The following is a 13269-nucleotide window of genomic DNA, read 5'->3' as shown; positions in this document are numbered from 1 at the left end:
ATATTTTGCTTTATTTGAGAAATCCAAAGTCAACCTTATCTTCTTTATTGGAATTAATTGATAAGTTTGGTAAATTTTCAGGATATAAAATTAATTGGAATAAATCTGAAATTATACCCTTGAATGTTCATTGTGTAAAAGGATTATTTGATACTTTTCCATTCATATGGAAAGAAGAAGGATTTAAATATCTTGGCATTCAAGTTAAAAATACAATTGAAGATACTGTAAAAGAGAATGAAAAATTTGTATTAAAAAAAGTTACGGAGTTATGTGAGCAATGGAACCCATTACATATTTCTTGGTGGGGAAGAGTTCAAACTATTAAAATGATGATATTACCTGTAGTTTGCTACCAAATGAGTATGATACCTATTTATTTTCAGGGGTCTTTTTATAAAAAGCTCAATAGCATTTTAACAAAATTTCTTTGGCTTGGTAAAACACCTAGAATAGCTTTAGTAACTTTGCAAAAATCAATTAAGGAGGGAGGGGTAAATTTTCCAAATTTCTATAGGTACCATCAAGCCTATATTCTACGTCAGGGTATGTATTGGATCCTCCCAGAACTTATGGATAATGCACCGGATTGGTTATATTTAGAATGGCGCCTTATGTTTCCCCTAAATTTAGTACATTTACCAAGTATTAACATACCTAGAAGATACAGAGAAAATAAAATATTAATGGATACTTGGAAAACATTGAGGTTTATTGATAAATTAACACCTATCCCAATAAACAAATCAACTAATCAATCTATATGGATAAACTCCAAGATCAAAATTGGCGGAGCTCAAATCCTTTGGAAGAACTGGTTAATTGCAGGCATTAGATCTTTAGACGATGTTATTTCAGAAGGTAAACTGCTGGATTTTTCACAATTGCAACATAGATTTGGTCTTAATAAAACACAAAGTTTTAAATGGTTGCAATTGAAGCAGGCCATTCAGGTTGGGTTCCCTGAATGGAAAACATTAAATAATCAATATAGTTTAAAGTTCTTATGTTTTCAAGCAGACTTCCTAGGACATCAAGCCGCATTGTGGTATAAATTAATATCTGGATACTTGAATAAAAAACCAAAAAATGGTCTAAGAGAAATTTGGAGCATTGAGATTGGGCATCAGATTAATGCATCTCAATGGCCACTAATTTGGTCTTGGAGAATGGGATGTACAGTGTCAGCATCTATGAGACAAACTTGGTTCTTTTTATTACATAGAGCTTTTTGGACCCCTACACGTTTGCAAAAATTAGACAGTTCTAAGTCCAATAAATGCTGGCACTGTAATCTAGAACCAGGGACATTAGATCATTTATTATATCATTGTCCCTATATTAAAACTTTTTGGAATTCAATTTGGCCACAAATTAATAAATTGATGGAAAATCATATTGCAATATCATATGATACAATATTATTTGGAATGATGATGAGAAAAAAAATTCAAATTTCACCAGAAAATAACAAACTTTTATTAATTATGACAGGGGTTGCCATTCAACATATAACTAACAACTGGAAGAACTATAACAACCTAAATTATACATTTTGGTGGAATACAATATGTCATATATTTAAAATGGAAAGAACAATAGCAATACAAAAGGGGACATATACTAAATTTATAAAAATATGGGGGCCATTGACAAAATACTGTAATGAATAAATAGTAGGATTTTTCTTCTTCTTTTCTTCTTTTAAGAATCTTGTTTTATGACACACATATAGGGGGGGTAAGGAAAATAATTTCTACATAATATGTTATAAAAATATTAAACAATATGTAATATATGAATGAAAAGTAATAGAAGGGTGGGGGGAGGGAGAGGGGATAAAATTTATTTAGAACATAATGTATTAGAAATAAAAATGTTATTTGAATATTCATCAATTGTATTCTAACATGTACACTTTCTGTAAAATTTGAATATTAAAAATATTATATTAAAGTAATAAAAGGGTGGGGGGAGGGTGAGGGGGAAAATCAAATTTAGATATATAATGTATTAGATATAAAAGTGATACTATGTATTTATAAATTGTATTTTAATATTTTGTACACTTTATGCAAAATTTGAAAATAAAAAATGGAAAAAAAAAAGATGGAGTCCATTGACAAATTTTGTTAATGGTGATTAGCTGGTTTATTCTCCTGATTTCTTATTTGATTTACTCATCCAGGGAGGGTGGGTGGATTGGTATTATATTTTGATGATTTCATTGATCAATAAGTTCAATATGATTTTCACTATATGTCTGAAATAATGGTTTTTGTTCTTATATTGGGGTAGGAAGGAAGGGGAAAAGTTTTTGAAGTATTTCTATGGCTGACGTAAATGCAATTTTGAAATTAATTATATGTAAATGTATATTTTAATGCATTGTTTTTGAATGAAAAATTAATAAAGAGTTAAAAAAAAAGATACTGACTTGCTCTCTTGCTGTAGTCAGGCCCTGTATCAATTCCTCCGATTTCTCATACTGTTTCCTTTCAGCATCTTCACAGAATTTTTTCCAGTCTAGTGCTACTTGCACTTTTTCTTGCTCTAGAACACGTTCCTTCTCCAGTGCTTGGGACAACTGCTGTCTATATCTGTAAAAAATTGAAGAAGATTTTGGAAATAGAGGTGATAAAGGATGTAACTGGAAGGACAAGGATATTTACAAATGGGATGGCTTACACTCATCCATGAAAAGCACTACTGCCCTTAACTAACATTTCATTTTAAATTAAGGAAGAAGTGAGGAACAAATTGCTCTCCTCTAAAATTAAAAAGTGAGCTAAACATAAGCTTTGAATGAATAAGTCCCAAATAAATCAAACATCATACAGAAAAGACTTGCCAAAATAGTTAATGGAAAAATGATGTGTTTAGATTAAAAACTGTTAAGTGCTTATTCTCAAATGGAGCATAGGCAGGGGTGTTAGTGTTGGGCTCAATTTGGGGATTGGAGATGTGATTGGAGTAGTGATCAATGGAGATCGCTCTGAAGAAAGGGATGTTACCAGTGGTGTGCCTCAAAGTTCTGTTCTTCGGCCTGTTCTTTTTAACATTTTTATAAATGATATTGCTGAAGGGTTTTTGGGTAAGATTTGCCTCTTTGCGGATGATACCAAAATCTGCAATAGAGTAGATATGCTGGATGGTGTGAATAACATGAAGAAAGACCTGGCCAAGCTTGAAGAATGGTCTGAAATTTGGCAGCTAAAATTTAATGCTAAGAAATGCAAGGTCATGCATTTAGATTGCAAAAACCAGAGGGAACGGTACAGTTTAGGGGGTGAAGAACTTATGTGCACGATGGAAGAGCGGTCCCAGAAACCTCTTAAGATATATTACCTTTCAAGTTTCTTATTTTGAGACCACAGGTCATCCAGATGGGGGCAACTTTTGTTCTACGATTTCCCTGTAAATGTGTATTGGTTTATAAGGAGGACAGGTATGTCTTCTATGATCCACAGCAGTTATCTAAATTTATAACTAGCTTTCCAGTGAATTCTTCATATGCAAATTTCAACGTACAAGATTTTATATAAAGAAATTACATATTTAAAAACAAATTGAATGTACAGGTCTCAGAGAGTAATCTCAATATGAAGTTCACAATGACTGGCTGGTAAACTCTTAAACACAAGAGGGGGTTACCTCCCCCTCTTCTGGAGTTTCATATCTCTGAGCGTACCATATAAATATAGGAATACTCCCTTGAGGCCAGTTTTTCACTATAGTAAGTTTTTTCTTGACTTATCCAACAAGCTTTACTGACTCTCATTTTTGGATATATATTCCCTGTTTTAATTGGAAACAAAGATGGATGCAAGACAGAAAATGAAGAAGGAGAGAAAAACAGTCAGTGGATAAGAAGGCCCTGGAAACATAGTTAAAAGTACAGAAAAATAAAGTCACCAGACAACAAAGGTAGGGAAAATAATTTTATTTGCCAAAATAGTGATTGACTTTATATCTGCTGTGTATATTGTGTGTATATGAAAAATGAATAGAAAAAAATTGCATTACAATTAGTAAAGGGGGTGGGATCTGGGGAAGAGCTTGAGTGGGTCTAGGGTGGAGTTTGGGAGGTCTGTGGTTGGGGGTACTCAGTTGATATTTGTTAGACTTCCCTGCTGGCATGCCCTACTGGCATTTCAGGGCCTGTCTGGAGGGCCTTTGCACATGCATGGATGTCAGTGTGATGATGTCACGCATGTCACGGCGACGTCTGCGCACTTCTGGGTGCCTCAAGCCGTGGCCACTACCTTTAGTGTGACGCAGGGCTGCTCAGATTGGAACTACGGGCTGCTCAGATTGGAACTTTATTGTTGCTGAGTCCCTCCATCCGACGTAACTTCCAGCTGAGAGCATAGGAACAGGGACATAAGAACATAAGAATAGCCTTACTGGGTCAGACCAATGGTCCATTTGGGAATGCTGCATCTGCATGGGGGTAGTAAATGGACACAGAAGGTTAATGCTACACATGGGAGGTACATGGACACAGAGAGAAGAAGGCTAGACATGGGGAGAATAAGAACACAGAAGGAAGATGCTGGACAGGGGGGCATAGGGATATAGAGGAGTGAAACTGTGCACAGGGGGAGGGAATCATAGAATGGTGAGATGATGAAGGCAGAGAGATGAGCACCGGGGAAATACTAGAAAGGGAAGTATAGGAGACAGAGAAAGGAGATTTCTCTAGATCTTACATCTGCTTTTGATACTATTGATCATCCCCTTCTCAATCGACTAGAAATCCTCGGGATATCAGGCACTGCCCTACAATGGTTCCGCTCTTATCTGAATGATTGACATTACTGTGTTAGTTTCAATGACTCCATTTCCTCCTCAATCACCCAAACTTATAGGGTCCCCCAGGGCTCGATTCTTTCGCCCCTACTCTTTAAACTAAACTAAACTAAACCTTAGGTTTGTATACCGCGCCATCTCCGCAAGCACAGAGCTCGGCACGGTTTACAGAATTAAGAAGAAAGGAACTACAATGAAAGGATATAGGAGAGGAACTAAGAAGATAGAGAGGGACAAAATACTAGAGAATGGGAGGTGATTAGATTTTTGAAAAGAGCCAAGTTTTCAAGTGTTTGCGGAAGGATTGGAAGGAGCTTGAATTTCTGAGTGGGGATTAATTTCTGAGTGGGGATTAATATTTTCTTAACCCCTCTACTTACTCTAGCTCAATCTTTAGGCTTTACAGTCTTCACTTATGCCGATGACATCCAACTACTTCACCCATTAAATTCCTCATCCCCCGAAGAAATCTGTGATATCAACTTCAAACTTGATCAAATCAACTCTTGGTTCCAACAAAACAAACTTTCACTTAACATCTCCAAAACTACAAGTGTCCTCTTTCCAACTTCCACAGATGAACATCTTTGTACCCCCATTAGCATTGCCTCCTCTCCCATCCAAATGGGCAGTAAAGTTAAACTTCTTGGCATTATCTTGGATAAAGATCTTACATTCCACCAACAAATCAGTGCTGTAACACAAAAATGCTTTCATAAGTTAAGACTAATCTGTTCTATCTCCTCTTTTCTCGACCCCAATCAATATACTGATTCATTCACTCGTCATCTCGACCCTAGACTACTGTAATGCCCTCTACCAAGGAATAACTCAGAAGGAAACTCGTCGCCTCCAACTAATACAAAACACTGCTGTTAAACTTCTCTACCAAGCCAAAAAATATGATCATGTTCTCCCTTTCTCAGCAAAGCTTATTGACTGCCCATCTAAACTAAACTAAACTAAACCTTGGGTTTATATACCGCACCATCTCCACGAATGCGGAGCTCGGCACGGTTTACAGGAAGAAAGATGAGAGAGGAACTACAGTGGAGAGATTAAAGAGTTAGGTGTAAAGGGGGAAGGTGAGAGGCCTAAGAGGGGGGAAGTGTTACAGTTTTGAGAATAGCCAGGTTTTTAGGTGTTTGCGGAAGAGTTGGAGGGAGCTTGAGGTTCAGAGAGGGGAGGTGAGGTTATTCCAGATCTCAGTGATTCTAAAGGGGAGGGATGACCCAAGTTTGCCTACATGGGAAATACCTTTTATGGAAGGGAAGGATAGTTTAAAAATTTGGGAGGATCTGGAGGAAGTAGGGGTTGGGGAGTTCCAGGATAGAGGGATAACGGCAGGAAGGATGCCATGTAGGATCTTGTAGGCCAGACACGCACATTTGAAGTGGATCCTGGGGATTACTGGGAGCCAATGGAGCTTAGACAGGAGTGGTGAGACGTGATCAAATTTGCTTTTCGCGAAAACAAGCTTAGCTGCGGCGTTCTGAATCCGCTGAAGTCTGTGGAGGCTTTTCTTGGTTAGGCTGAGGTAGATAGAATTGCAATAATCCAATCTGGAGAGGATGATGGATTGTACTAGGACTGCGAAGTGTTTTTGGTGAAAATAGGGTCTGACTTTCCTTAGCATGTGAAGGCTGAAGAAGCATTTCTTCACCAGGGATTGGAGATGTTCGTTGAAGGATAGAGAAGAGTCTAAGGTGACACCCAGAACTTTGCTTGAGAACTCGAGCTGTAATGGGGGGCCGGTGGACAATGGGATGGAGGAAGGTAGATGGTCTAATTTTTGGCCGAGCCAAAGGAGTTTTGTTTTGGACTCGTTTAGTTTCATATGCATTGTGAATGCCCAGGATTGGAGGTTCTTTATGCATGAGGATATGTTCGTGGAGAGGTTAGTGAGGTTCGAGTCGGTCTCAAGGAGGACGAGGATGTCATCAGCGTAAGTGTAAAGAGTTTCAAGGGGGGATAGTTGGAGTAGTTTCAGGGAGGACATGTAAATGTTAAAGAGGATTGGGGAGAGGGGTGAGCCTTGTGGGACACCACAAGTCGGGGTCCAGGGGGAGGATGAGGTGCCGCTCATGTTAACCATGTAAGAACGGGAGCGCAAGAATTTGGAGAACCAATCAAGAACTATGGAGCTAATGCCTATCTCGGAGAGTTGGAAAATTAGAATGTCGTAGTGGACAACGTCAAAAGCTGCGGAGAGGTCGAATTGTAGAAGGACAGCAAACTTGTTACAAGAATGCAGTTGCTGAACCTTAGAGATTAGAGAGGCCAATAGGGATTCAGTGCAGAAGTTGGGTCTGAAGCCATATTGGTAAGGTAAGAGGATGGAGAATCTTTCTAAGTAGGAAGAGAGCTGGGTAGATATGATAGACTCGAGCAGTTTGGTGAGGAGAGGGATATTTGCTATTGGACGGTAATTGGATGGTATGGAGGGGTCTAGGTCAGCTTTTTTCAGTAAAGGGGTCAATGCGATGTGTCCCATTTCAGTGGAGAATATGCCTGATAATAGGGCAGAATTTATGAGTTTGGTAAGAGATGTGATGGCCTGTGCAGGGATTTTCTCAAATAGGTAGGAGGGAAATGGGTCCAGGATGCAGTTGCATGATTTTAACTTGAGGCAGAGTTTAAGGGTCTGAGAATCAGATATGAGCTCGAAGACAGTCCAGGATCTGTCGGCAGGGATGGGGTTGAGAGCAGCTAGGGTGGGGTTGGGTTTGGGGGGCACCAGAGAATTGTAGGAGATTGCGGGCGGGAAGGAGCGCCTTAAGGTAGAGATCTTATCATTGAAGAATTTTGCTAGGACCTCGGCTGAAGGAGATGAGGGAAAAAGGGTGGAGTCATTTTTAGTGGTTAGGGAGCGCCAAATGTTGAACAATGTGCCATTCTGGTTTTTGGATTTGGAGATCTTGTCTCCATAGAAGTTCTTCCTTGCTTTTTTTAATATTGAGTTGTAGAGTTTGATATTGATTCTCCAGGCCTGTCTGTCAGATGAGGATTTGGATTTTTTCCATTTTTGCTCTAAGGCTCGACATTTTTGTTTCAGGACTCTATGGAGTGGAAGGTACCAAGGGGCTTTATGGGGATAGGTGATGGATTTAGTGGTTTGGGGGGCGAGGGAGTGGTAGGTGGACTTGGAAAGGGCGATCCAGTTGTGCCAATTGTTTTCAGAGTCTGCAAGCTTGGGAATGGAGGGGAGGAGGTTGAGGAATTTGGTCCAGAACAGATCGCTCGAAATTTTTTTCCGGAAGGTAATAGAATTGGGGGATCGGGGTGGGGATCCGAGATGAGACATGAAGATGGGGAGGCAGAAGGCCCCTAGGAGATGGTCTGACCACGGGATGTGTTCCCAACGGGTGTCTTCGGCAGACGTTTTATAAGCGGTGAGGTTGAGGAACTGGATGAGGTCTAGGGTGTGCCCTTTTTCATGGGTAGGAGCGGATTTGGGGGGGGAGAAACCTAGGGAGATAAGGAAGTCATTGAATTCTATCGTGTCCTTGCTGGTGGAGTCGTCAAGGTGGAGATTAACGTCTCCGATGATTAGTAATCTTTGGAATTTGAGAAAGGCATTAGTTATGGTCTCGAAGACAAGGTTAGAGGAATTGGACCAAGTGATAGGTGGACGGTATAGTAACAGGATGCCCAGTGGGTGAGGACGGAGCTCATCATTGATTGAGGCTAGCATATATTCTAATGAAGCGTGGGTGCCTCTCTCGAGGAGCTGGACATCAAAGAAGGATTTGTAGAGGAGTGCCAGGCCACCTCCTTTGCGGTTGATTCTGGGTGAAAAGAGGCCTTGGTAGCCATGGGTGCAGAGTTCGTTTTGTGTGAAGAGGTCGTCTTTTGAGATCCATGATTCTGTGATGCACAGGAATCCAGGATCGAGGTCCTCAAGGAGGTCCTTCAGAATTTGAATTTTATTGCATGCGGATCTGGCGTTGCAGTAAAGGGTCGGGACAGGGGTGAGAGAGTTAGAGGCATGGCAGGGGAGGTTAGCATGGGAGACAGGCTTTAGAGAGGTGGGATTGACTTTGCGGGGGGTTTTTCTGGTGGGGTGATTCCTGGGGCGCGTCAGGGTGGGGATTCTGGTGCCAGGGCCAGAATTGTGACTATTTGAGGAGTCGAGCAGGTTGGGAGAGGGAGGGTTCAGGCAGAGGGAGGTATTGAGAGATGAGCAGAGCAGGAGTATAAGGACCCAAAGGGGTGGCTTCATGGTTTGGTTTTTTTTTGGTCAGAAAAGGGCCTTAGCAATGGGCAGAGACTAGTAACTGGACAAATTCCAGCGGAGGGGCTTAGCGATAGCTAATTGGGTAAGAGCCTTTATAATGCAATCAAGTAAACTGTACAGATCACGATGGAATTTGAACATGGGAGACTTAAGCCAGGCAGGTAGAGTGGAGGCAGCGGACTGTTCAGCAGGGGCTGTAGGGGGCGGAGTTGGTCTCCTACGTCGGCCAATTCTTTCCCTTGCGGTTCTACCTATAAAATATTACTTCTTGCTTTCAAAACAAAAAACACGCATCAACCAGCCTTCATTCAGAGAGATCCCTTGCCGCAATAAGTATAGCGGCCGCGTCTACTTACAATGTAGGCCAGCATTTTGCTGGCCTACATTTTAAGCTTCTCCTCTACTAGGGAGACGCGTAGGCCCGCCTAGGTTCAGCCTAAGGCCCGCCTAAGGCCCTTAGACGAGCTTAGGCATCTTGCGGGTCTCCCTAGGCTCCCGGAGGCGCCTTCAGGCTTGCCTGGGGAGCATTTTTTTTTTAAAAATGTGCATCCCGATTGGCTGATTAGACAGCTGTAGGACGCCTACAGCTGCCTAAAATCGGGATGCACTTTGGAGAATCAGGGCCTCTCTGTCTGGAGGTAATTGCCCTAGTTGCACTCCCCCAACACTATTCTTGTCATGTGTGACTGTGGTATTTTGTTAGCATGATTTTTCCGTGTAGTATTCTGCAATAATTTGGCTTATTCAGTTTTCTCAATAGTGGAGGGAATATTTGTGAAGGGGAGGGGAGACAGGGGTTTTGTTGATCCTTGCTCTATATTATTTGTGTTTAAAAAATGACAATTGTATAGAATATTGTTTCTTTTTATAGTTTAATAAAAATAAGTTCAATATAAAATCATAACTATTCGAGGCTTGTGCGGATGGGATCAGACAGTTTACGGGCATGGGGCGGGGACAGGGACCAAGTTTGCAGGGACTGGGCGGAGACGGGGACCGAGCTCATAGGGACAGGCAGGGGCAGGAACCAAGTTCACGGGGATAGGCAGGGACAGGAATCGAGCTGATGAGGACAGGGCGGAGACGGGGAAAAATTTTTTCCCCTTGTCATTCTCTACTCTACACCTGGACATCCCCAAATGTGCAGCATCGCAACCAAATTGACTACATCATCTGCCAGCAAAAATGGAAGGGATCAATTTTCTCTGCAAAAATGCTACCAGGCGCAGACTGCGGATCTGATCACCAACTCCTTGTAGCCAAAGTCAGGATCAGACTATGCAAGATCAAGCATCTAGACATGCAGAGGAAGTTTGATGTCAGTGAGTAATAAAGTTCATCCTGCTCAGGCAGGAAGTTAGGGGCCCTGACAAATTGTGGGTGAGATCAAAGAAATCATCACTGAAACTGTTCAAAAGCATGTGCCATACAAGAAGCCAGTATATGGTAGGAACTGGTTAACTGCAACTATCCTCCAAATCGCTAATAAGAAGAGAAGAGAGGCAAAAGCTAAGGGCAGGTTGAATGAGATGAGGTGACTCAATGATGATTTCCAAAGAGCAGCCAGGAAAGACAAGAACAACTTCCTGAATGCTCGATGCACGTACCTCGAAGAAGCCTATAAGAAGGGCCACACCAGGGAAATATCCACCATAGTAAAACAAGTGAAAAAGCCTCTCAGCACGCCAATCAACCATCAAAGACTGTGATGGGAATGAAATCAGCAACCAGCAGGACATCAAGCAGAGATAACATAACATAACATTATACTTATAGACTGCGTTACCAAAAAAGTTCTACGTGGTTTACAAAAGATTATAAACATTCAACATAATCGTATATTTGAATGAGTCAGCTAGTCATGTCTGTAAGAAACAGCTGTAAGCAACAAAGAGGTAGAAAGAATACACAGAAGAATTATACATAAGCACAAGCACTAACTACCCTGAAGAGCTTGGGGTCAAGAGGAAGCAGAACCAGACCTATTGGAAAGTGAAGTGGATTGGGCACTTAGGCAGCTGCCAAACAACAAAGTGCCTGGCATTGATGGAATCTTTGCAGAGTTGCTCAAACCAGTCCCAAGAGCCTCACTGACAGAACTATGCCAGAAGATCTGGAGGACCTGCACATAGCCAAAAGACTGGAAAAGATAAGTTTTTATCCCACTGCTGAAGGAAGGCAATGCCAGGGACTGTAGCAATTATAGAACAATCGCCCTGAACCCTTATGCCAGCAAGGTGCTTCTAAATATCATCCAGAGGTGCTTGAGCAACATCCTTGATCGAGAACTTCCTGATGCCCAAACTGGATTCCATAAGGGCAGAGGGACCCATGATCACATCGCAAACTTGAGGTGGATCATAGAAAAGGCAAGGGAGTACCAGAAGAAGCTCTATCTGTGCTTCATTGATTATACCAAGGCTTTTGACTGTGTGGAGCATGATATGCTTTGGAAAGCACTGAATGAGGGAGGAGTGCCAGTGCACCTAATCAGGTTAATCAGATTGCTCTACTACTATCAAAAAGCTAGAGTGTAAACCAGATATGGAGAAACAGAATGGATCAAGATCAAAAAGGGTACAAGACAAGGATGTATCCTCTCCCTTTTCTTTTCAACCTCTATGCAGAAGTAATCATGAAGAAGCTGGACTTAGATAATTTGAGTGCTGGGGTAAAAATAGACTGGAGAACCATCAGCAATCTGAGAAACACAGATGATACTACCCTGCTGGCAGAGAGTGAGAAGGACCTCACAAAACTGATCCTGAAGCTGAAAGAAGAAAGCAAGAAGATGGGACTACATGAACATCAAGAAGACCAAAATCATGACTACCGCCAACAAGAAAGTCCACATAAAGATCAACAATGAAGAAATAGAAGTGGTTGACGGTTTCATTTTCCTTGGGTCCCTCATTGATCACAGTGGCAGTTTGACAGCAGAAATCAAACATCGATTAACACTGGGGTATGCAGCCATGGTGAGCATGGACCAAATATGGAAGTGCAAGGACATCTCAGTCACCATCAAACAAAGACTGATTACTGCCATTGTGTTCTCAGTCATGACATATGGCTGTGAGTCATGTACACTCACAAAAGCAGATAGAAGAAAAATTGACGTCTTCAAGCTGTCTTCAAGCTGGAGAAGACGTCTACGAATCCCATGGACAGCTAGGACCACCAACAAAGATGCTCTTGATCATATAAACCCAGAGTTGTCCCTGGAAGGCAAAATTACCAAACAGAGAGAGAGATACGTCTGGCGAAAGCACAGGCGGAAGAACAAATGGCTAAAAATGTAAAAAAGGGAGACAAAAATTTTTTCAGATATATTAGTGAAAGGAGGAAGATGAAAAATGGAATTGCTAGGCTAAAAGATGCTGGGAACCAATATGTGGAAAGTGATAAGGAGAAAGCAAATGTGCTAAACAAATGCTTCTGTTCTGTGTTCACAGAAGAAAATCCTGGAGAAGGACTAAGATTGTCTAGCAAAGTTACACGAGAAAATGAAGTAGATTCTGCGCCGTTCACGGAGGAGGGTGTATATGAGCAACTTGAAAAACTGAAGGTGGACAAAGCGATGGGACCAGACGGGATCCATCCCAGGATACTAAGGGAGCTCAGAGAGGTTCTGGCGAGTCCTATTAAAGACTTGTTCAACAAATCTCTGGAGACGGGATTCCTGGGGATTGGAGGAGAGCGGATGTGGTCCTTATTCATAAAAGTGGTCACAGGGATGAAGCAGGAAACTATAGGCTGGTGAGCCTCACTTCAGTTGTTGGAAAAATAATGGAAGTGTTGCTGAAAGAAAGGATAGTGTACTTCCTTGAATCTAATGGGTTACAGGATCCGAGGCAACATGGCTTTACAAAAGGTAAATCGTGCCAAACGAACCTGATTGAATTTTTTGATTGGGTGACCAGAGAACTGGATCGAGGACATATGCTAGATGTAATTTACTTGGATTTCAGCAAAGCCTTTGATACAATTCCTCATAGGAGGCTGTTGAACAAACTTGAAGGGCTGAAGTTAGGACCCAAAGTGGTGAACTGGGACAGAAACTGGCTGTCGGACAGACGCCAGAGGGTGGTGGTTAATGGAAGGAAGGAAAGGTGAGTAGTGGAGTCCCTCAGGGATCGGTGCTGGGGCCAATCCTGTTCAATATGTTTGTGAGTGACATTGCTGAAGGGTTAGAAGGAAAAGTGTGCCTTTTTGCAGAT

General features: G+C 41.5%; 1 protein-coding gene across 5 annotated transcripts in view; it reads right to left on the bottom strand.

Annotated features, from left to right (window-relative positions):
• The window catches only part of CCDC57 (coiled-coil domain containing 57), a 411998-nt gene that overhangs the window by 236660 nt on the left and 162069 nt on the right, over window positions 1-13269 (bottom strand). For all 5 annotated transcript variants that reach the window (XR_004540808.1, XM_033960323.1, XM_033960322.1 and 2 more), the window contains one exon: window positions 2438-2600. Coding sequence is in view for 4 of the 5 variants with exons in the window: in XM_033960323.1 (XP_033816214.1) it covers window positions 2438-2600 (163 nt within the window). In the remaining variant the exon portion in view is untranslated. The remainder of the gene's footprint in view (window positions 1-2437; window positions 2601-13269) is intronic.

Source organism: Geotrypetes seraphini, chromosome 10, assembly GCF_902459505.1.
Source record: "Geotrypetes seraphini chromosome 10, aGeoSer1.1, whole genome shotgun sequence".
Lineage (NCBI taxonomy): Eukaryota > Metazoa > Chordata > Amphibia > Gymnophiona > Dermophiidae > Geotrypetes > Geotrypetes seraphini.
This window is presented reverse-complemented; position numbering and strand designations above follow the sequence as displayed.